At 35.5% G+C, this 24,498-nt stretch overlaps 2 protein-coding genes and 1 non-coding gene across 3 annotated transcripts; 1 reads left to right on the top strand and 2 right to left on the bottom strand.

The window, feature by feature from the left end:
- Window positions 1-2,428: 2,428 nt before the first annotated feature.
- LOC145013612 (small nucleolar RNA R71) lies at window positions 2,429-2,535 on the top strand. The gene has a single exon (XR_013665160.1). It is a non-coding gene; the product is annotated as a small nucleolar RNA R71 (small nucleolar RNA).
- A 13,820-nt stretch (window positions 2,536-16,355) lies between these two features.
- LOC145012183 (T-complex protein 1 subunit epsilon-like) lies at window positions 16,356-19,779 on the bottom strand. Its single transcript, XM_078970969.1, has 9 exons — window positions 19,431-19,779; window positions 18,281-18,599; window positions 17,844-18,192; window positions 17,638-17,770; window positions 17,494-17,546; window positions 17,307-17,409; window positions 17,029-17,195; window positions 16,817-16,930; window positions 16,356-16,714 (listed from the first exon to the last, which is right to left on the bottom strand). The coding sequence occupies exons 1-9, from the start codon at window positions 19,627-19,629 to the stop codon at window positions 16,544-16,546; spliced, it is 1,608 nt and encodes a 535-aa protein (XP_078827095.1). The 5' UTR covers window positions 19,630-19,779; the 3' UTR covers window positions 16,356-16,543.
- A 637-nt stretch (window positions 19,780-20,416) lies between these two features.
- Window positions 20,417-23,358, bottom strand: LOC145012802 (actin-related protein 3-like). The gene is made up of 9 exons (XM_078971604.1): window positions 22,807-23,358; window positions 22,101-22,569; window positions 21,871-22,017; window positions 21,684-21,776; window positions 21,486-21,605; window positions 21,276-21,386; window positions 21,080-21,205; window positions 20,883-20,981; window positions 20,417-20,753 (listed from the first exon to the last, which is right to left on the bottom strand). Exons 1-9 carry the CDS (start codon window positions 22,854-22,856, stop codon window positions 20,673-20,675), a joined length of 1,296 nt encoding a protein of 431 aa, XP_078827730.1. The 5' UTR covers window positions 22,857-23,358; the 3' UTR covers window positions 20,417-20,672.
- Between the last annotated feature and the right edge of the window lie 1,140 nt (window positions 23,359-24,498).

Below are 24,498 nucleotides of genomic sequence, written 5' to 3'. Positions count from 1 at the left end.
CTCTTACAAGAGACACACACAGACACTAGATGCCTTGGTAGAAGGCTACATATAGATCAGTTAAGTCTTGGTAGAAGACTCCATGTTATAATAGTAGGAATCATAGGGATTTCTAGGGTTTTTCAAACGTTTACAATTGTTTTACAAACATTTTCATACTTACAATTCACATACATTTTCAATATTATAGTTCTTATACATACAAATACTTACATACTAATTAAGACACTAAAATACTTATGATCTCACCAGCTTCAAAGCTGATACTCTCTTTCAAAATAACTTGTATCCTCAGGTCAACCATAGAAAGGTACCGATGCAAGGTTTAGAGAAGATGGAGCTCGTTCAAGACTCATCTTTCATTTTGATTTATGCTTTAGTGTCTATTATAATTTGACAGAACACATTTGTATTAAAATTATATTATTAATGAAATGGATGATGTTGTTTCTTGTTTACTACTTTTCATTGTTGTGATATTGTACATGACGTCCTCCGCCCCCACAACGTTTCCGCCGTTCATGGTTTTAGGGTGTGACACCATCAGATTGTGACTTTTCGTCTATACTCGTCGAGTCAGTGGGTCCTACTCGGCAAGTTACTACGGGTTCAATACTTTGGATGGTCTCCTGGAAATCAGCTTCCTCGATCAGCCTCTCTATCTCCTTCAGGTCGCCTTCAGCATCAAAATTCTCTTCAAAAGATAATATGAATTGAATTGGATTGCTTTCTTGCAAAAGCGTAAGCTCTTTTTATAACAATTCATCATCCAATCCATTGAAGAAACTTTATCGTCTCTTGGCTCTATGTGCCCATTATATTGCTCAGCTTTAAAAATAACCGAATCATCCCCCACCCTTAGTGTTAGTGTACATTCGTAAGGCACAAGTTGTATTCATGAACGGCCGCCCAAGAATGATTCGAACTTTAAGGTCTTCTTCCATGTTTAGTATTATGAATTCAGTAGGGAACACTAGATTATCTACCTTGATGAGATGATCTTCGCACACTCCTATTGGATTTATTATTGTTTTATCGTCTAGATGGATTTTCATTTGAATAGGCTTTGGGTCTGGAAGGTTTAGCTTTTTGAAGAAAGAATATGGCATAATATTTATACTTGCCCCTGAATCAGTCAACGCTTGTGTGGTCATTAACTTCCCAAATTGACAAGGTACGGTGATGCTTCCTAGATCGCCCCTCTTCTCTGGCAGTTCTTTCAACACTATCTCAACCATTTATTCCATATTTCTTCTAGTTGTAAAGAGGTTCTTAAGAAAACTTGCATATTTTGGCATTTGAACTACTTTTTCAACAAACAGAATATTCACTTGGAGTGCCTTTATATGCTCCATAAAATTCCTATATTGTTGAATCTGTTCATCATGTTTGGCTCGACTCGGAAATGGAAAAGAGGGTCGGTAAGGTTTTAAAGGAGGTTTGTTTTGTCATCATGCATTGGACTCGTCGAGTCATTGTTTGGGACTCGGCGAGTCGAGTCAGGTTTACTCGATTCCCAGTTTTCTGCCTCTTCTTTTTGAACCTCAATGGGATCCTTCTGTATAGCGGTCAGAGGAGTGAAAATTTTCTCAGAATCTGTTGTTATTGCATTCACATATGCCATTCTTGGATTTTGTTCGGTATTGTTAGGAAGTTCACCCGGTATTCTTTGGTTGATTTGTTGTGCAATTTGGCCTATCTGTTTTTCAATGTTATGAAAGGATGCTTGCTGATTCCTAAGCATGGATTGTTCCATCATCATGCCTTGGTGCTCCCTTAACATATTTTATTGCTCTTTTATTGCGTGTCTGTGTCATTATGTCTCTTCTCGGATGCAGCTACAAATCTTGTGAGCATGTCCTCCAAATCCGACTTCTTTTCTTGCACCAACTCTTCTTTTTGATAATAAAAAACAAAAAAAAAAAAAAAAAAAAAAAAAAAAAAAAAAAAAAACCCTTGCTTTTTGCTTATATTTTCCCTCTTTTTTCTTTTTGTATTCATCGTATGGGAGCCATTACTTCTTGGGTATTCGCCAATCATCATCATATTTATCGCCACTTGAATAGCACACTTGTGCTTTTCGGTTCCCGTTCTCGTCCAAATCACAATCTCTAGTAAGGTAAGGCCCGTTACAATTCTCACATCCCACCCGGATAGCATGGATGGATTGGTCCATCTTAGTCATTCTTCGGTCCAAAATCTCCAACTTAGGCATCATTGTTGCCATGCTATCAGTAACTGAGTTCACCACCCCTCGATTTGGTTCATTCCTTGGGTTATGATATTATCTAGAATGCTTAGTGAATTCTTCAATTAGCTCTTTTATCATCGGGGTGGCTTCTTTGTGAGTGGTCCTTGTGAATCAAGGAGCTTCCTAGTTGTTACATTTACTCCATCATATAAAATGGAGACTTCTTGTTGGTTGTTTAGATCATGATGTGGGCAGTTCCTTAGTAAGCCTTTGTATCTCTCCCGCGCCTCATATAGTGACTCTCCAGCTTGTTGCTCAAAGTTTGCTATGGCTTTCTTTAACTTGGCTATCTTCGAGGGAGGGGAAATTTGGTCTATAAATTCCTCTTTCATTTTAGCCCAAGTAGTGATGGATCCTGGAGGGAGTGATTTCAACCAATCTTTCGCAGCTCCCTTGAATGTGACTGGTAGCATATTAAGCAAAACGGTGTCACGGGCCACATTAGGGACATTGAAGTTGTCGGCTATATCGTTGACCTTGTCTAGATGTTTGTATGCGTCTTCGTGATCTTTCCTGAACAATGGAATTTCCTTAAGTTGAGCAAGTATGTGGCCTTTTAGTTCGAAAGTGGAAATTACGGGAATTGTGGGTTGCACAAGTCCTGGGTCGGTATCATCACACATGCTTTTCATCCATTCACCCATGGGAACTTCATCGATGTTAGCCTTGGTGTTAGCAGGTTCGCCTTCAAAGTCGCTTTCTTCTTCGGATTTGGAATCATAATCGGTTACTTGTGGAATTGGATTTTCTTCAGAATGTTCTAACTTGCTTTCCTCGCTCTTTTGACTACTGGTTTCGCCTGTTTTCTTACTTTTCTTCTTCCCAAAGACTAACTTAAGGTCATTGAAAGGTGATTTCCTTGACAGGTTAGTGTCTTCAACAACCTTGTCTTTGTTCTTTCTAAGAGCGGATTCCAGATCCTCGTATGGAGGAACTAGGGGTGTGTTGGATCTTCGGGTCATGTAACACCTGAAATCAAAACAAGAAACACACGTAAAAAGAACAAAATATGAACTAAAAACGAAACTGTGGATTCAGCGATGGACTTGTTGAGTCTATTCGTAGGGACTCGGTGAGTTCACTGCCAAAATATAAAAAAACAAATTAAACAAATTTCCTAAAAGCTAAAAACTAAAAATCAATCCTAATACTAAATTTACTTAAAGCAGCAACTTTGTGCAAGAAGAATCTCACACAAAGGATCGATAACACTAGTAATCAATTAAATTTTAGAACTCTTCCCCGACAATGGCGCCAAAAACTTGATGTGTGTATAACTAACGAGTTTTATCCTGCTTTTTAAATATGAAATTAACACACAAAACGAAGTGTACCTGTCAATTGGTGGTACAATTTAGCAAGCAGGGTATCGAACACAGGGAACGGCAATTAAACTAATTACTAGAATTATCAAAAAAAACAAATAGTAAAATAGTAGGGTTTTCTCTAGTTTTACAAGACTAGAAACTTAGCTAACACTTAAACTAAGCAACTAACAGCTAAGCAAACAAGAATCAACTAAATTCAATAGTAAAGGAGTCTTCTGTTTAGGTTTGAATCATTTGATCCTATGGTTGATTTTATGGTAAATGCAATGGATTAACTTTTCATTGGCTACCGATTAAGGTGATTAGGTTCACATTCGCTATTACTAATCCTTAGAAAACAGATTAATTCAAGCAGTGGCCAGTTGTCTAAATTAATGAATTTCCTAGTTTATTGGTTCGGGTTAACTAAGACATGTAGTAGTTACTCAAATTGGTCGTTCAATTAACCTCTTGTTGATGGTTCGTCACACAAGCTCAGACATTAACTTACTTATTTTCTAGTTAACCCTAGTTTTACGTTCACTAATTCCTAGGCATATAACAATGTTTTCACATAAATCATACGAGACTAGCAATTAAGAGATGTTCATACAACTTAATATATTGGTTAATTAACATTAAATAGTTGTTGTTAACGTATAAGGTTCTTTAACAAGCTTAACAAAACAATATCACCAAATTAAATTAATCCTAACCATAAAATCAACCCATATTCACAAAGTCATCTACCCTAAACAGAAGATACGAGTTTTAGCTCATAATTACAGCAAAAACAAACTCAAAAACGAAATCAATTGGTTTATACATGGTTCAATCAAAATATTAAGTAAAGAGTAAACTAGAATTTGCCTTAATCCTCCTCAAAGTCGAATGTAGGGTTGATCATGCACTTTCCAGAGCTTCCATTGTGTTCTTGATTGCAGCTTAGCCTCCAAGGGTTCCAGTGAAGTCCTTGGTCTCGGGAAGGAATGTCTTATTTATAGATTTCTGGAAACAGGGTCGACTCGTCGAGTCCAAGGATCGACTCGCCGAGTCCTTCATTGAAACCCGTGTACGGCAAGGACTTCTATTGCTTCGCGAATGTTTAACTAGACTCATCGAGTCGGGGTATTGACTCGCCGAGTTATTCAGGATTTTTGACTTTTTCTTCTTTATTTACTTCCCGAGCTCCCGATTGTTATTTCCGCTTCCTTTTGCTTCTGGACTTACACTATGCGCAAGCTGTGCACAAAACCGCTTCTTTTTTCCGGTTCTGAAACAACTTGGGCGCACTTCTTTTAGGCTAAAAAGACAATGTAGACGTAATTAAGGATTCTTTTGAAGGTGGAGATCTATTCACCACTCCGCTTTGTACAGTGTAATGCCTCATTGTACCTTCTGTTTTTTAGAAGTTGTCAAAGGAAGCCTTGCAAAACTCCAACCCATTTTCGTTCTGAGTGACCTAACTTGGTTCCTGGTCTGTTTTTCAACCAAAGTCTTCCACTCCTTGAACCACCCAAACACTTCATATTCGTCCTTTGTCTTCAGAAAATACACCTAGGTCTTCATTGAAAAATCATTGATAAAAGTCACAAAGTATTAACATCTACCATGAGACTTTACAGGATAGGGATCCCATATATCTGAGTGAACACACTCAAGGATCTTCTTGCTTAAGTGTTGAATTGAACTGAACTTCACCATGCGTTGTATCTCTTGAACATAAGCTTCACCAGGTTTAGCATTTCTAGATGCATCTCCACCAAACAACCCTTTCTCGCTCATATGTCCTAACTTATGATGCCACAACTTTCTTTCATCATCATACTGATCCAAGGATTAGAATACAATCGTCGTTTCCCTAACCATACAACCTTCAAGGATATAAATCTCATGAGGATTCATATTTCTCTTCATAACTACAAGAGCACCCTTGGAGACTCTTACTCAGTCACCCACTTCAGAATACTCCAATCCATCATTCACCAATGTGCTAAGAGAGATCAGGTTCTTTCAAAATTTTGGAACAAACCACCAATCCAATTTCCTGACCATACCATCGTGTATCGTGATCTGTACGTTGTCACTGCCCTTTACCATGCTTATCTAATCATCACCCACCCTAATTGTGTCATTCCACTCATTAAAGGAGTCAAACTAGTCTCTATTGTACGTCATGTGATAGGATGCTCCAGTAAGCATCAGCAGAACTAGATGTATATACAATCGAAACTTCATCATCATCCCCTTCATCGGGATCTCCTTGAACAACAACAGCATTGTTATTTCTTGATTCAACACCATTATTCACTTTCTTCAACAATGGACAATCTCTTCTTAAGTGCCCCTTTTTCCTTTCAATTATAACATTTGATGTTGCCTTTAGATATAGAACTTGACATCCCTTTGCTTCTGATACAACATGTTTGTCATAAACATGTTATGATACTTATCACACAATTTCTTCTAAAGCCCAGATGCACTCGTTTGATCCACAAACTGTCTTAGTACTTTGTCTATTAAACTGAACATGCTCCATGAGCCCTAAGTGCTCCATTGAGTTCCAATTGCTCCATTAAACTCAAATGCTCCTTGCAAATGTTCCAAATGCTCAAGTCACATTTAACAGAATATTTAAGCCGAGTATATTGTATAAAACTAAGATATTATAATAAAATAGTAGCCAATATTTTTACTTTCAAATAGATAAATTTAAGTGAAAAAGATGGTTTTATATATGAATTTTAGGAAAATAAATATTGATATAAAAGTGTTGTTAAGACACCTTGCCTTAATTTTTTAAAGGATTGATTATAGATGTTTTATAAAAATTTAGTATTGGTTTTCTATTATTAGTTTGAAATATTCTAATATTTGAGAAAGGTTGAAAGAATACTATTCTCATGAAAAAAAATGAAAATTTGAAATGAAAAAAAAAAATGATTTGACCTACTCTATTATGCTTGAGTGGATTATTAGGTCTAAAAAAGTTGACTTTTGGTCAACAACCCACATCACTTCTTTTCTTTTTTTCTACCAGCTTTAGTAGTGTTTGTTTTGATGCAGTTGTAGTTCATTTTGGCTTAAGGCTCTTAACAAGTTTCCAAAAAAGATTTCTTAATTTTTAACATATTTTTGAGAATTTTAATCTTACATTTCAATTAAAATCTCACACCTAATCTTGATATTATCATATTCGCTTACTTGCATCAATTTACTTATTAATGGTATAGCTCCATTCAAGATTAGTATTGTGTAAGTGTTTGAGAGTTTTTATGTGAGTGATCATACTTCCTCTTACTAGATAGGAAAATCTTGTATAATGTATTTAAGACTACTTAACAGTCTTAATTTATTATTAATTGATCATACATCGGTGGATAATTAGTCTTAACTTATGATTGATTGATAATCTTTTGGTGGATAATCTATCGGTGGATAACAATTGTAGACGGTGGGGGTATCCATATCGAAATGGAAGCTCTATGTAGAACTCAAACATTGTAAATCATTATGTTATTTATTCCCTAAATCTTTTATATATTTTGAATGTACCTGTTGTTTGTATCTTTGTAGTTATAAGTTGGAAGAAAGTATTGTTTTGTTGAACTACTTTGTATTTTTTTTCTTATAAATCAAAGTATTTTGTTTATCTTTACAAACTTTGTTTATGGTTGTTTAATAATTGTTAACTTGTTTATAATTATTATTAGCATATCCCCTTCCCACTTCCCAAGGAACACTTATAAGTACTTCAGATATAAAAGAGAGCTCCAAAAGTAATAAGAGCTCAAAGAATAGTAGGAATTTTAAAGGTATTGTGAGCAAAGAAGATAGTAAGAGTTCATAATTTGAGGTTACATATGAAGTAGATTCATAAATCCAAATGTCCGAACATCCACTAGAGAGAGAAAACCTCCACGTAGATACTCTCAACCAGCAAACTATTTGTTATTGACTTAGAATGATGAGCCAGATTCTTATCTAGAGGATTTGAGAATGAAGGATTCCATGCACTAGAAGAAAACTATATAGGATGAGATGAGTTCACTTAATAAGAACCAAACTTGATCCCAACAGTGAGCTGCCAATACGAAAAAAGAACTATATAACATGTAGGTGTTAATGTAAAGGATGCACTTGATCGCAGAAAAAGATACATGGTTACAATTATAATTAGTGAGTTCTGATAGAAAAAGAGAGTTGATTACAATGAGATATTTGGTTATGAAGATGAGTACAATCATATTAGTCTTAGATATAATGGCTACTAATCACTTACATATCAAGAATGGCTTGATGTAAAGGCATCTTTCTTGCATGGTGACCTTGATGAAGACACTTATATGGCACAACCATAAGTTTTTAGATAAAAGGTTTTTAGATGAATTTTGTGGAAAACCTGGTATGCATATTAAAGAAAAACATGTATTGATTAAAGCAATCACCAAGACAATAGTACTTGAAATTAAAAAAACTACATGAAGAGGATATATACACGAGATGTGACATGGATAATTGTTTATATGTGTAAAAAATTTATTCCTCATATATTATATTGTTATATGTTTATGACATATTCGTAGTCGGATCAGACGTAAAGGAGATATGCTGGGGTGCGGATGAAGGTGCAGGACCCCGATATGCTGGGGTGAAGTTGGCCAGAGAGTCATGGGGAGCACCGAAGTGGTGCTCAAGACGACCGAGAGGATCCAGAAGGTCCGGAGCAGGCTTCAGACCGCTCAGAGCCGGCAGAAAAGTTACGCCGACAAGCGTCGATCCGACTTGGAGTTCCAAGTCGGGGATATGGTTCTCCTGAAGGTGTCGCCTTGGAAAGGCGTCATTCGATTCAGGAAGCAGGGCAAGTTGGGCCCGAGATTCATCGGACCGTTCAGGGTTGTAGCCCAGGTAGGCAAGGTGGCGTATAGGCTGGATCTGCCAGCCGAGCTCAGCCAGATCCACAGCACTTTCCATGTTTCTCAGCTGCGGAAGTGCCTAGTGGACGATTCAGCGGTAGTGTCGTTAGAGGATATTCAGGTTGATGACAGCCTGAATTACATTGAGTGCCCAGTCGCAATCCTCGACAGGAAGTCGAAGGATTTGAGGAACAAGAGGGTGGAGCCAGTGAAGGTGCAAAGGCAGCACCGCAGGGGTTCGGAATGGACTTGGGAGCCAGTGGACGAGATGATGGAGCATTACCCCGAGCTGTTTAAAGATCGAGCAGCAGACTTCGAGGACGAAGTCTAAAATAAGTGGGGGAGATTTGTAGCACCTGGTTCCTGGTATGTAAATCTTATTTGAGTATTTTTCCATTTTTAGCCTTGGACTCGGCAAGTCATAGATCCGACTCGCCGAGTAGAGACGGGACCCGGGACACATGTAAGTTGGCGACTCGGCGAGTCCATATCCTAGACTCGGCGAGTCACCGTTGTTGGATGAAACCCTAAGTTTCAGGGGTTTGCACCCTATTTAAACATCATATCCGCCCCATGCCAGCCCCCACTCACCCCCAGAGCTCCCAACCCTCGTTCTAAGCTTGTTCCTTGAGAGTTTGAGGCTATTGTGTGTGTTCTTGAAGGTTTTGAGGCAAGAAGGGGAAGTAGATCAAGAGGAAGGAAAGGAATCCAGACATCTTTGCACTCTTTCAGCAGTTTCTTTGAGGTATAATCCGTTTTTCCCCTGTTTCTATGCTTATTACTTCATGAAAGTCATTCTTGAGCCAATCCCCAAGTTTGTATGTGCAAATTATCTCGTAATAGGCTGATTGGCCCTTAGATCTAGGCATGGTTGAGCTCCAGGAGCTCAGATCTGTTGCCTTTATGGACCCTCATTGCATGAAGACCCTAGATCTACCCTCTTGAGTACATTTTGAACCCTAAAACCCTCATGGGTGAATATCTACACGTAAAGTTGGAAACTTTACGTGTGATTCGTGTTCTAGGAGTCCAGATCTGTGAATGGCATGGACTGGAATAGAGCAAATATGTGTATTTTGTAGGTGCATGGCAACGACTCGGCGAGTCTGCTCGCGAGTCTCCGAATTTGTCCCCTTTTCGTAGTGTCGAGTGTGCAGTGAGTCACGGGGTGTGACTCAGTGAGTTGGAAGCTGAACTCATCTATGGAGGAACTCGGCGAGTTCAAGGCAATCTCCTTAGATCAAGAACAGACTCGGCGAGTTGTTCATACAACTCGGCGAGTCTCCGCATAAGTGTTCATCGGATGAAGATGAACTCAACGAGTTGTTCATACAACTCAGCGAGTAGGAAGAAGGACTTGAATATCAGTTTAGAAGAAGAACTCGTCGAGTCATAGCCTAACTCGACGAGTAGAAACGGGACTCAGGACAATCGTCTGGATAGGGACTCGGCGAGTTGGAGAGCCAACTAGGCGAGTCGGGTCAATTGAAAGTTGACTCTGACTTTGACTTAGGGCTTGACCAGGGGTAAAATGGTCATTTTACCTAAAGGACAGTTAGCAGTGTTTGATTGAGTATGTTGTGGGAATTGCAGCCGGAGGATTTCCGGAGCAGCAGCAGCAGCAGTCAATTAGTTCCCGATCAGTTCAGCAGCTACTTTGAGGTGAGTTACCTTCTAGTAGCGGTGGGTCTACAGCCACAATGCCGGCCCACCAGTAGGAGTCGTATGTTAGATGATTGTCTTTGTGATATCATCTTGGTTGCTACTACCTGTTATGTTATATGTTAGCATGATACGTTATATGTGATAGTAGTAGAGTTCGGTTGTTAGGACCGAAGGGTAGTCAGACACCCCAGAAATGTCTGACAGTATGTGATGATATGTTTGTATGCTGGCCTGTTATGTTATGCGATAGAGGTAGTAGGAGGGGACCAGTCCCCGAGGATCGGTTGTTAGGACCGATGGGTAGTCAGCACCGCAGAATGGCTTGACATGGGTAGTCAGCACCCCATAATGGCTTGACACGGGTAGGACGACACCCCAGAATGGCCGTATGGGTAGGTCGGCACCCCAGAATGGTCGTACCGGGTAGTCAGGCACCCCAGAATAGCCTGGCAGTATGTATGTTATGTGTTTGTATGGTATGTGGTACGATGGGGGAACTCACTAAGCTTTGTGCTTACGTTTTACAGTTTTGGTTTCAGGTACCTCTTCTTCGAAGGGGAAGGAGCTGGCGCGGTAGTGGCACATCATGCACACACTCTGGTTTCCGCATTTACGAGATTCACTAGGATTTGTACTCTGATATTTTGATGGGTTGTATGGTTTGGCTTTTAGACATGGTTTACGTTGTGTTATGGTTTGATCAAACAATGTTTTTAATTGTTAATGTTTTCTAAAGTAATGTTTTTAAAACGAAATTTTCGGACGTGAAAATTGGGTCGTTACATACAATCAAGTCACTAAGTTTACCAAAAGTTTGATTATGACATTATATTTATAATTTTGTTGCAATACCAACCATTTGACCAATACTATTGATCTAGCAGGTTACCAAATAAGTGACATACCAGTATTGTGATGTGGAAGTCACGTCGGATCTTATGTGATAGGATTGAGTTTCAAATATAGTGTTTGCATCGAACTCAATTCCATATATCTTCTTCTCCTCTTCTCATTAAAGTATTTCTTCACAAATAGAGTCTAAAGGTTGATCTAGTGGTTCAAACTCACTTCAAATTCAGAGAAAATGGCATACTCACCTTTTCAGGAGATGTTATTGTGGTTTAGAATCTCGATTTCTACAAGTAAATGAAGACTCATACAAGGTTGATCCAGGAGATGCTTAGTGAGTTTGAACCATTAAATCGACTTGTAGGGGTCTTCATTTACTTGTAGTCCAAATTGAAGTTCTAAACCACAATAGCATCTCCTGAAAGGGTAACTGCACCATTTTCACTGACTTGTAAGTGAGTTTTAACCATTGGACCGACTTTCAGATGCCATTTGTGAAGAAATAATCTGAAAAGAAATGGAGAAGAAGATATGTGAAATTAGGTTCGATGCAAACCCATAATTTAAAACTAAGACCTCACATATGATCCGACATGGTTTCCAAATCACAATATTGTCATGTTATTTTTTTGGTAACCTATTGATGGTAACTGGTTAATTGCTGACATTGGAATAAAATTGTAAATGTAATAACATAATTGAGAAAAACAATCACGGTGTCAAAATGAATATTTTGGTAAATTTAGTGATTTTATTGCAATTTGAGGAAAAAAATAGTTATCAAGAGAATATGAAGAACCAGTCATTTGATTGATATTCCAATAAAATTGTAAAAATAGTGACTTAATTGAGAGAAAAAAAATATATGATGTCAAAATCGAAATTTTTAGTTAACTTAGTGACTTTATTGCGATTTATCCTTGTTAGATTGTATTTTCGTTGTGTTCTTTTAGTTTGTATTTTTTATTTTAGGTTGTATTTGTTAACAAAATAACTAGTTGTTGGTCATTTGCAAAAATATATTTGTTAATTGTTACTTTTATTTTATTAATTGTTAGTTTAAGGGGGGGGGGGGGGGGGAATCAATCTAATGACCGATGTAAAAATATTTCATATTTACCCTAATAAATAAGAATGATTTTGACACATATCATCTTCTCATTTATTTTGATACTTGTCATTTTATAGATTTTATGAATTATTTAATATCCACTTGTTATTTTTATAGATTTTTTTATTTTTAGTCAAATTCCACCTATTAAATGTCATCTCATACTAATTAATTTTATTAATTTTATTAATATATTAATTAATGTACATAATAACTTTCTATTTGTGAATTCCTCTTTCTATTAATATATTAATTAATGTATAATTAACTAATGTAGATAATATCTTTCATTTGTGAATTCATATTAAATAAGTTTATTAGTATAGATTAATTAAAATTAAATTACATAAATGGCCCATGTAATTTACCAAAGATCACAAACTCAGTTGTTACTTATTTTATTATGAACATAGTCCTTGTGGTTACGAAAACTTACATGAATTGTCTTTTTTTTTTCTCACACCTTTTACTTCTGGACCTTTTAATAAACTCGTGTAATACACGGGTCACACACCTAATTAAATTATATTTGCCATGCCCTTTTGTTTTGAATTTTTAGTTTCGTCCGTTAGTTCCAGTGCTTATCTATCACCCCTGAGTAACTACACAACAGATATTTGGTATAAGCATAATCAAACATAAAAGCCAGAAATTCATTCAAAGTTTCCAATAATAGAAAAATTCAGCAAAACATAGGCTAAAGCCAAAAATACACATTTAGGTAGTGTATATAACATTTATACCTCTTCAACCGTTTTATTAGAAAATTATATTATATGTTTTCATAATCATATATTATTCTAAAAAATCGTTTTATTATAAAAACTATATTTAACTTGTTATTGGATCAATCTATTTTGACACTTTTAGAAATCCACTAATATGGGGACATGGGATGGAGAAAGCAAAGGTATCAAGAGCAGAATTATTGGGGGGCAGCTCCCACAAAGCACATGTCCAAACACATATCAATTATCATCCACCAGTTGATTTGAGATAACCCTTCAGACATGCTTACCATGGCACATGAAAGCTAAACGACCATAGCTGCCCTACAATGCTCACTTATTAAGTCCATTTAAAAGAGGTTACTTTAGTAGATTTTTTCTTGATCAATTTATAAGTTTTTATTCTTATTTAGATCAATGTCCAACTCATTTATTAATATACCAAAAACCCGTAAATAACCAAAAATAAAATTAACAGTTTGGCTGATCTATAATATTTTTATATGGCATTTTTTCCCTGTTTACGTCCTTTAGCGCACGAAAGGGTTGTTTAAAAATAAACAAACTAAACCGAAAAAAAAAAAAAAAAAAAAAAAGATCAACCACAATTTTAATGGGAAAAAATCTATGCACGTTGTCCAAAATTAAGTAGAAAACATTTTTTCGTCCATGTTAACATGCTATACAAGTTTACCGATTATGTCAACATTTTGTGTTCTATTTTGGTCACTAAAATTTTTAGTACGCCTAAAACCCCTACAAAAAAATAATTTTATATAATTTTACGTAGAGGTGTTATTCGATCGGATAATAAAATGCTAGAACTGAACTCGTGTTAAAAATAAATAAATAAATATTAATAACAATGATAAAATGGCATAAAAAATAAAAACAAATTTGAGGCGTATCTATATTAGAAACAAAGTTGGCCCAAGATGAATGCAACATGAACAACGACCCAAACATTTGTCATAATCATCTAATATGTTTTAAGTATTTTTTTATATAATTTTTTTAAAAATATGTAAATTCCCTTATAGGTTTTTGGAAACAAGATCAAGACAAATTTACATAAATGGTCCATGTTGACTTTTGAAAAATCTCAAGAATAAATTTGACGATGGAATCAAGATGCTTTCAAGTATGGAGGAAATTGGATGCAAGCCCAATACAATCACTTAAAACACACACTACTGAGTAGTGAGTGCTGGGTGGGATCTATGAGGGTGGAAAATGGGTAAAGTGAAATTTTTAAAAGGACAAAATTGCAAAAATATTCTGGTGTTCGTAAATTTATGTGTTTTTAGTCCAAAATAAAATGTGTGTTTTTAGTCCAAAATAAAATGTTGGTGTAACCCTGATCCAAAATTAGATTTTTTTAAATGATTTTAGTCCCTTTACACTTGAAATTACTTTTATGTCCTTTTAATTTATATTTTCCATTTTCTTTAATTTCTGAAATGCTTTAATAAAATTAATTTCATTTATATCCAATTAAAACAAAAAAATAAAAATAAAAACCCAATCCACCCTCTCACAGTACCAAGGACGAGAGAATCCAAATTTTTCACCACCTCCCTCCATCACCGATGTCTATAACCTCCGCCGGCGGCTTCGATTCTCACCGGAGTTACCCGATTCACGACCACTACCCTCTCATCTCTCTCCACCTGAAACCACTCAGCTTCACTTTTTTCTATCTTTTTCAAAACACACACTAACATACAATCTCAATAGCACATGCTCACCCTCTCAAGAACACCCACACCGAAAACCACTGACAACAAGCTGGAAACCAACACCACCAGCTTCCCTCCTATATCTAAAGCCACGAATGCAAGGGGTGCTCAAACCCACAAATTAAAACCAAACATCATGCTCAGAACCCAGAAATTAACCTCAGAAATCATTGATGAAATCAAATCAAACGTCCAGCTCCATCTAGCTCCATCTCCAACGATAAGCAAGTGATTCAAGGATTAATCTTTAATGTTTTCTTCCTTAATTTATGTAACAGACAAGCCACAAGAGCATTATCCATTCCAATGATTTCAATGAAGTCTCCAGTCACCACCGCATCCTCCGCCACTACAAGCTACTTCCTGCGAAATTTATGAACCTCATCACTCTCTTTCCTCTCACTCCACTACCCACTTTTGATTTTGGCTCCAGAAATCAAATCGAAAACGATTTTCAGATTCGATTTTTGTGGAAATTTCGATGTGGACTTCAATTTTCAGATTTAATGTGAATCGACTCAGCCATCAACAACTCCATTGATCTAGGTGGAGGTCGATGCAAGTGGAGAAGGAAATGAGCAAAGATGGAGGTTTGGGATGACAACCATCTTGAAGGTATAGAAGATGAAGATGCAGACAATGGAAAAATCTCCATCGGAAAAGCTTGCTCCGACAAAGTATACACCGATGAAGCCAAAGGTTCAAGCAGAAAATTTGGTGGTTGCGATGCGGGTTTGAATTTGTTTTTGGTGCTAATGGTTCCAACTGGAAAGATAACATGAGAGAGAGAGAGAGAGAGAGAGAGAGGGAGTGTGTGTGTGTGTGTGATGGATTTTTTTTGTTTTTGTTTTTCATTTTATTATAAGAATAAGAAAATAAATAAAAGAAATTAAAATATAATTATTTAAAGGGCATATTAGTCATTTTAGGTGGGATGTGGACCAAAAACACAAGAAAATACAACCACAGAGGCCAAAACCATACAAAGTATCAAAAATTAGACCAATGGTGCACCAATATTTTGTTTGGGACCAAAACTGAATTTTGCCAACAACAGGACCATTTTTGCAATTTATCTTTTAAAGGAGATTGTGAGCAAAATGTTATGGAGGCCAAGAGTATAAAATGTTATGGAGGCCAAGAGTATGGGTTGGGGGTTCTCATGTAGTTTTCTTTTAATTCGTATATTTGGGCCATGTAGTTCACTAATTGATAAGATATAAGAAAAGACAAATCAAGGGGTATTTTGGTCATTTCGCTCATAGATTTCTAACAGAGTTAGACACAAAAAACGTGCAAAGGTTTGAAACCATAAATATAGACAAACAGTATAATGAAACACAAGGTTGTCCTGAACTTGAGACTTTTTGGAAACTATAGGGACCATTTATGCATGTTGTCTATTATAAATGACAAAAGGAAAATCAAACATTATATTATTATGTATAATAAAAAGCTAATGCTTAGGAATATTAAACTCTTTAGGTTTAGTATTTTGGCCACTAAGACTTTTATATGTTGGCAGGTTTGGTCCCTATATAGAAAACAAATTAAAAAATATGAAACAAAAACTCCTTGTTTCAAAATTCAACCAATGAGAATATGAGATACTAACTAACGATTTCCCAAAACAACGTAAGCTGAGTTTTATCTACATAAAGTTTTAGTTTTTGCATTTATATATAAAACAATCTAAGTCATTTCTTTGAATACAAGGAAAAAAAAGGTCATTTAAGAGGCCATTTTTTTTTGTTTTTGCCATGAACCCAAAATATATTTGGACTGGTACTGATTATAAATATCAAATACAGATAAAAAAAAATAATAATAATAATAATGCATTGTTTAATGGTTTTAAGGATTAACAATACAAACAAGTTCAATTCACACCATACCATACTTCTAGTTTTCTACGACAACACAAAAATGAGGACTTTGAAAAAAAAGGGTAAAAGGGTCAAATACCTGGAAATCAAATCAATACTCAGAGGGGGAGATGACATCATCAATTTTCAAAATCATCTTCACAACTTGTGTCGCAAGCAACAGCTGTTGTTGCTTTCCAATTAGGGTTTCGAATACATTTTGCTCACGCATGTCATTTGTACCAGCATCATTGCAATCTATCCCACAACACGCATTCTTCTCCTACCAGATATAATTTTAAATCATGTTATATAACGCAAAAGACATAAATGCCCTCCCCATTAAGAAATGGTTTGTCCAGTTCAGTCAAAAAAAAAAATTTACCTTTATTTGCTGAGATTTGACTGCAGATAGTGTCTCAATGGGTTGCAGACCGCTGTTCTCTGCAAGAGCCATGGGAACAGAATCCAAAGCATCTGCAAAAGCCCTCACAGCATACTGGCAATGGCAACAACATAATTACAATTAAAAACTCCGTTTATTGAAACTATTTAAAAATTTAAAAAAAAAAATCAAATATTTATATATTTATATACCTGCTCAACTCCTGGATATTTATCAGCAGCTGCTTCAACTGCAATTGAGCATGAAATTTCTGGTGCCCCACCACCATATACAATAGAGTTATTGCGGATGAGATTTCTTGCAACACATAATGCATCATGAATGCTGCGTTTTGTCTCCTCTATCATCATCTTGTTACCTAATTTTATCACAAAATTATGATTATCTATCCAACAACATTTTATCAGATAAAAAAAATGATAAAGCTTTGAAGGTTAAACATAACCAATGTAAATACATGTTAACTTACCCCCACGAATAAATATGGTTACAGCCTTTGAATTAGCACAATGCTCAATATATAGCATCCGATCTTTTGTGGTGCCAAATGATTTCTCTCTAACCAAACCAGCCTGTCAATAAATTTAATAAAAAAATCATTTATTATTTTTTTTCCAGGATTACAACCAAAGAAAATAGTAAATGGGAAATTATACCTTGCCTAGCTTTTCTGCTGTTAATTCCTGAAACCTAGGGACAATTCTTCCACCTGTTGAAAATAAAGAATAAACACCGAAATCCTATCAAAAGGGTAAAATAGACAATAATCAGTTGTTATGAGATAATTAGTAGACACAAACCAGTGGCTATTGCTATAAGCTCTAACTCAACACCACCAACCCATCTCACAGCAGGCAAGTTTCTGTGCATTAATAAGTGATTTGCTTCATCGTCAAAACCCCATTGGCAAATTACCAATGTAGCCCCAACATCCTGTAGAAAAAATATATATACTTTGTGGCATGAGATTACAAAGAATAAAAAGTAGAATGAGGTGTCACCATACCTTGCATTGTTGAACCATGTCATCAAAGTATTTCCTTTCTTGCTCACGTAAAGTTTGAAACTTTTCAACTGTATCAATATCAACCTTATGCTTAGTCTTTGGCTTTGGAGGCTCAAAGGGGCAAGTCAAAATGGCAATTTTAGCATCCTGAATATGCTTTGGCATTTGAGGGTGACTCATATCTTTGTCAACAAGAATCCCATAAATAAGCTCTGTATCCTCCAATTTCCCACCAACTTTTCCCTCAATTTTAATCAGATCTAAGTTAACATCCTTCCTCTCTAAATCAGCAACTGCCATTACTGCCTTCACAGCAATCTCAGCCAAACTTCTTTTGCAACGGTTCACACTGAAAGATTAAATTGAATCAGATATTTTAAAAAATAAAAACATGTAATCTTTTAAAAGATTGGAAAGAAAAATTGAGAAAAGCTTACATCTTGGAGGATAAGGTAGTCATGCAAGTTTGAACAAGGGGTTCTATATTTGTAGGATTGAACTCAAACTTGTGTGAGATTTGTTGCAAATGATCAACAGCAATCTTTGAAGCAATCTCATAGCCTTCTGCAACACGAATTGGATGAATACCACGTTCTAATAGTCGTTCAGCTTGTTCTAGAAGTGCTCCAGCCATAACAACAACTCCTGTTGTTCCATCACCTATCTCATAGTCTTGACTCCTTGAGAGTTCAACCATCAGTTTACCAATTTGATTGTCAACATCCATTTGCTCCAAGATTGTTGCACCATCATTTGCTGGAAAAAAAAAAATAAAGTTAACTATTGATAGCAATGAGTTATGCTGAATAAATTTAGGGAATTCAAATAGCAGCAAATGACTTCAACCAATTTTAATCGCTTATCACATCCTTCAAGTCATACCCATGATCAAATCAGAGTCAAATCCTTGAGATAGCTCTCACCATTGGGGAAAATAGTTAAGCTTTTCATATAAGCTTTAAAGGAGCTTTCAACATACTATGTAAAAGGAGAAGATACCACAATCCATAAGTGGTATGCTCTATAGAAGAAAAAAAACGATTTAGTGCAGACTGAATGCTGCCTTTACTATATTTTACATGGGTACTTGTATTTGTGCTTGATGCAATCAGTATTTTCTCTGAGAGATTAAAAAAATAAACATATCAAAGTGTGAAAGTACATGTTTGGCATACAAAGCCAATCTGTAGATCGCAGAAACAAGTTACTAGTTCTTTGTGGTCGTATGATCTGCTGTTCAATAGAATAAACCCCATCTAAGTAACCTTATACAGATCAAGTTTAGTTAAATCCGCAAATAATGATCTGGTCTTTCAAATTGCTTTTAAATAAGATCTCAAACTGCATTATAACAAAAATGTGTTCAATTATAACCTATAGTTCCTATAACAAATTCTCTACCTACAGAACATACATTCAACATTACATTGAATAAGTAAATCACGCATCGATTCATACTATTATACGTAAAAAAAAGGCAATATTCGACGCAGAGTTGGAGATTGTAGCGAAAACTAAGAATGGATCAAACCGGCAACATGAAACACATATAGAGAGAGTGAGAGAGGGAGAGATGTGAATATTTACTGATGGTGATGTCGCCGTCGGGGCTCTGGAGCATCTTGTCCATGCCTTTAGGACCAAGAGAAGTCCGGAGGATGCGAGCAACGGCGGTGCCGGCGGAAATGTTGGCTTTCTGAGCATCTAAACCTCTTAGCCTGCTCTTACTTTCTTGTTCCCTTAAGATTATGAAGGGCCGCCCATATTCGTCGAACGCCAACGCCATTTTTGTTGATCTTGCACTTGCTTAAGCTCTTAGATCGACATATAAATCAAAAATGGTTTGATCGAAAGCCACACACACGACAACGTTGAGAAGGTGGTTACCGAAGCTGCGAGTTCAAATGAGTGGTTATACCCTAAAAACCCTGGCCCAAGGGTTTTGAGAGTTGCGACAAACACCTCTCACTGATTCTCTACTCCCGCTTGTTTTTTCCGGGTTTGACCCGGTTTTCAATTCGGGTCGATTAAAATTGTATTCTTATTCTGTTTTTTTTTTCAAAATCTTTATTAAATTATTATTATTATTTCATCTTAATTTACCAATAATTTAAACTAAAATTTATTAAAAAAAAAAAACACAAATTACTTGTAAAAATGACAATTTAGCTTTTTTTTAAGACCAGAAGTCTAGTCAATTCAATTAGTTGATATTTTCATTAAAATCTTATTAAACTAACACAATAACAACTCTTATTCGCATTTTCCGCTAAATGGAAACCAATTCGGATTGGTTTAATTTGTGATTCTATTATTTATTTATTTTTTCATTTGATTCTAAATTCGATAACAAAATAAATAAGACTTTAGATAAAGGATCTTAACTAGTATGGTCAAATGGTCCTATAAACATTTTTTTTTTATTTGCTCATTTCTAAAATGCCATAAATAGCTAATGTTTTAAATAGTTACGATAAATAGTATTTATAATAGTAATAATAACAAAAACATGGTTTTTAATAAAACAATTTCGAAAAATTGAAGAAAAAATCATTCTAGTACTATTTTAGACGAATTTTAGACCATTTTAACTTTGTTTGCTCAATAACATTTGATTACAATTTGTATTAAAGTTTTCAAAATCTGTCACCTTATAAGCCTGCAATCTAATACAAATATTTCACAAGAATCCCTATCAGAAAAACCATTGCTTCCTAAACCCCCACCAAAAAAATACAAAAGAAAATCCAAAATTCACTTTTTTCATACATGAATTCAAGCCTCTAGAAATATACACAACCACTATATCATAACAGATTCTTGTATCTATCAATACATTCCCTTGAAAACAGGATTTGTTCTGCATATGCTTGCCCCATATTCTTCATATTCTGCTTTTGTATGACAAGCCTAATCCACACATAAATCAAAATCCAACGTTACACATTTCAGTAATTAACTAACATCAACATACATATAGATACCCACATAAATTAGTATTTCAACTGCTGATTAAAATAATAAATTAAAAAAAAATACCATGAAAAATTCCTGTGTTGATGCAAGTACAGAGCCTCCAAACCATACCGCATGTTTCTGGATAGGATGGCTCACTACATTAACTTCAACCGGTTGTGCCTGGAACCAAAATTAACAGCAGTTTTTTTTTTTTTTTTTTTTTTGTCACTAAAAATTAAATAACATATATTTTATTGCAAAGAAAATTATATGCTTACTTTCACTTCATTACTAAATTTTGCTTCTGATGCATGAACACGTGCACCCACAATCTTCTTTACCTCCCTTTGTAACCTTCTGTGGAAATCTTTAAACATGGTTGATCCTCCAGACAATACAATATTCTGAAATAAATCCAACCATGGGTCACAAGTATTTTTACGGTTTTGCCCTTTTACAATTATACAAATGTACCTTATAGAGGGCGCGTCTTGTGTCAATTGGTGCAGATTGAATACACTTGTCTATTACAACAGGTAAAGGAGTTGTAAAGCCTCTATTGTATATCTCTGGATTGAAGAAGACCTACACAAGGATTATTTTATAAATTATAAATTATAATATTACATACATCTTGACAAATTACTTTTCTACCCCTTCAAAATAAATTAACGAAAGACAGACCTCAGGACCAAGGAATCGTTCATAGCCAACATCACATGAGTATGGTGCCCCTGTCTTTGGTTTAATGCCTTTCCATTGTTTAATGTATTTTGCTGGCTCTTTGTCATGCTTATTAAACTCCTGAACATTTTTTAAAGAAAATAATAATATAAAGATATAATCATTCATTTACACATATTACACAAAGCATATGACTACCTTGACAATGTCTGAACACGTGTAGCAAAATGTTTCTTTAACTTTCCTTGCTACTTCAAGTGAATCTTCAGGTGGAATGTGCTCTCCTCTTTCCTAAATAAGATAATTATCATGGAATCTTTCAACATTTTTTTCTCATAATCTTGATTTTGCAAGAATGATTAAGTGAAAATGAACATCAACATACCCTCATGAGTTGTTGGATGAAGTAAGTAACATCTTTTCCTGAAATAGGTATCGACTTAATACTGCTCCCAATAACATAACCTTCTGCAACAGGAACAACATGTGTAGCTCCATCTCCAACATCCACCACAACACCTGTCATCTCACACTAAGCAAAACCATATAATTATTTAAACATTACAAATTACCAAATAAACTCAAGAATCAAGATTAAAGATCCAAGAAACTAACCTTCTTTGTGGTGTATCCAGCAGCAAGAGCAAGAACAGGCTGAACTGCTATATAAAGCCCTGGAACATTGAATGTCTCAAACATAATCTCACCAGTGTATTCTCGAGTCTCAGGTGCAGTCAATGGGCTTTCAGTCAACAAAAAGTAATGATCCTCTGGATCACAACGCAAGTAATTGTATATACATTGTTGCCAAAATCGCTCCATTGCATCCCAATTTTCCACCTGTCCATGTTTGATTGGGTGAGTTAGATTGTAGATGCCACTAGATCTTGACTTTGACATGGCTTCTTCTCCTATGTGAAAATCAAGATCAGCCATCACTCCTGCACTGTGTTGAGTTAGCCAGCTGCTGCTTCCTTTGAATGAGCTTCGGGAAGGTTGGCTTACAAATGAGTCGTTAAGAGCAACTACTGTTGGAACGTTAAAGAAAGGCTCCACATTACCAGCAAATCCCATTTTCGTATACCTGTAATACCATTATAAGTTCAATTGTTAGGTCGGATTTTCTTGAGTAATTTTATCGAACAGGTGGTCTGCAAACTGTGAAAAGAGTACTAGTTTAGTAAACATTGTTGAAAGGGTGGGGCAAAACGTGCTACAATCACTTGGTTGATAAGTCTTGGGTGAATATATATATGAATCTTATTGGGGAATTTAAACAAACATGTGGGGCGCGTTGCAGAGATGTGAGTGAGTTAAATACCCGGTGCCATTGTCGATGACTACAGCAGGACGAGAGGTGGAAGGATCCATGATGCGAGCCAAAAGTAGAGAGAAATAATGATGTTCGTGGAATGGTAATGGACCTGCAACTGAGATCCAAAGTGGGGTTTAAGGGAAGAACTGATCATGGTCGTTTGAGACGACGGATTAAAACTGTCGGCGTCGATTTCAACCCAAAGCAACTAGTCGACAAACAATACTGGAGATGATCGATGTTCTTAATGGGTTTAAAATCATCCATTTGATTGCATTGAAATTTATGATGAATGTGAAAGTTGTTTCACAAATTTCACCATCATTGCAATTGAATACAGACCCACTGTCGTTTTCTCCGATCAAGATACTTTCCTTTATGATGAAACAACAGAAACCTGTCAGTGATTCTTTCTCTATGTATGTGTTCTTGAATCTCGTGTGTAATGTTTCGAGATTGTAAACACCAAATATGGCAATCAGAGTTGAGTATGAAATTGGGCCGTTTGGTTTTGGTATCGCCACGCAACGTTGGATCCCAAATAACCAAAAGTATTTGTCACGGCTCTGTACTATATGCTATAATTGTATAACGAGTAATCACAAAAATAGGATGGGTTGAAAGAATAAATAATTATTTTTCTAACTAATCGTAAGATTTTACAATAATAGGATGGGTTGAAAGAATAAATAATTATTTTTCTATCTAATCGTAAGATTTTTGTGGTATGTCTGGAGCTGTTTATTATTTGGATAAAATCGAATTATCCTTTTGTACAATTTGGATTGAACTATATGGTTCGAATAGTTCGGATTTTTGGATTGGATTTCGCAAAAACCGAATTATTATTTTGGATTTTGGATTGATTTTGGTTTATAAAATAAGAATCGAATAACAATTTATTATTTATTTATTTTTAATATTTTCATAATTTTTTATTAATTTTATAAATTATTTTTTCTGAAAAAATTCAAAAAGTTTCACCTAATAAAAAAAAAACTAAAAAAATAATATGATTTTCTCTCAAAAGCATTTTATCTAATAAATATTAAATTATAATATACATTTTTAGTAGTTGTTTATAAATTATAAATTACAACTAAATAATTAGTTTTTGCTTCTTCTATAAAAATTGTATAATATTATAATTATATATCGTTTTAAAATGTTATGCCTTTTGAAAACCGAATTATAAAAACCGATCCAACCGAATTATAATTGGATTGGATCGGATCGGATTTGAATTTAGTTTTGACAATTCGGATCCATATTTTCAAAACCGAAATCAATTTTGATTTACTTAATTGGATCGGATCGAACCGATCCATCGAAACGAACACCCCTAATGTCGTATGTTTTTTGCTGGTGATTATACTTGGCCTACGAACTTATGTTGGAATTAAACAGAATGTTTTGGGCTCGACTGTGTTGCGACACTACTACTTTCTCCTGAAACTTTGCTGATTGGCCCAATATTTTGTATAGCTTGGTTGGATCATTGCTCGGCTCTCGGGCCTATTATGGTGATACGCTACTAACTCCTTCGGTCTAACTTCCGAGATATACTATTAGATATTATTGCAAGAGTGTGTCTCGGACTCAGAGTCATTACCCTTTGGTTATATATGGGGTATGTTGTCATACTCCTTGTTTGGCCAACTGTCTCAACTGCGTTTTCTGGTTTTTAATGGCTTGCCT

This window comes from Lactuca saligna, chromosome 8, assembly GCF_052625555.1.
Source record: "Lactuca saligna cultivar CGN05327 chromosome 8, ASM5262555v1, whole genome shotgun sequence".
NCBI classification, from domain to species: Eukaryota; Viridiplantae; Streptophyta; class Magnoliopsida; order Asterales; family Asteraceae; genus Lactuca; species Lactuca saligna.
Note: the sequence above shows the minus strand (reverse complement) of the source record. Positions and strands in the feature narration are given on the sequence as shown.

Coding starts and splice junctions, on each gene's coding strand:
- LOC145012183 (XM_078970969.1), bottom strand. CDS start 19,629: ATGGCGTTGGCGTTCGACGAATATGGGCGGCCCTTCATAATCTTAAGG. Junction 17,410..17,493: donor CAGCAGAAAAGCTAGGCAAG/GTATAATTTCCC, acceptor ATTTATTGACAG/GCTGGTTTGGTTAGAGAGAA. Junction 16,931..17,028: donor AATATCCAGGAGTTGAGCAG/GTATATAAATAT, acceptor TGCCATTGCCAG/TATGCTGTGAGGGCTTTTGC.
- LOC145012802 (XM_078971604.1), bottom strand. CDS start 22,856: ATGGATCCTTCCACCTCTCGTCCTGCTGTAGTCATCGACAATGGCACC. Junction 21,387..21,485: donor AACGATTCCTTGGTCCTGAG/GTCTGTCTTTCG, acceptor ATCCTTGTGTAG/GTCTTCTTCAATCCAGAGAT. Junction 20,754..20,882: donor CAACACAGGAATTTTTCATG/GTATTTTTTTTT, acceptor TGTGTGGATTAG/GCTTGTCATACAAAAGCAGA.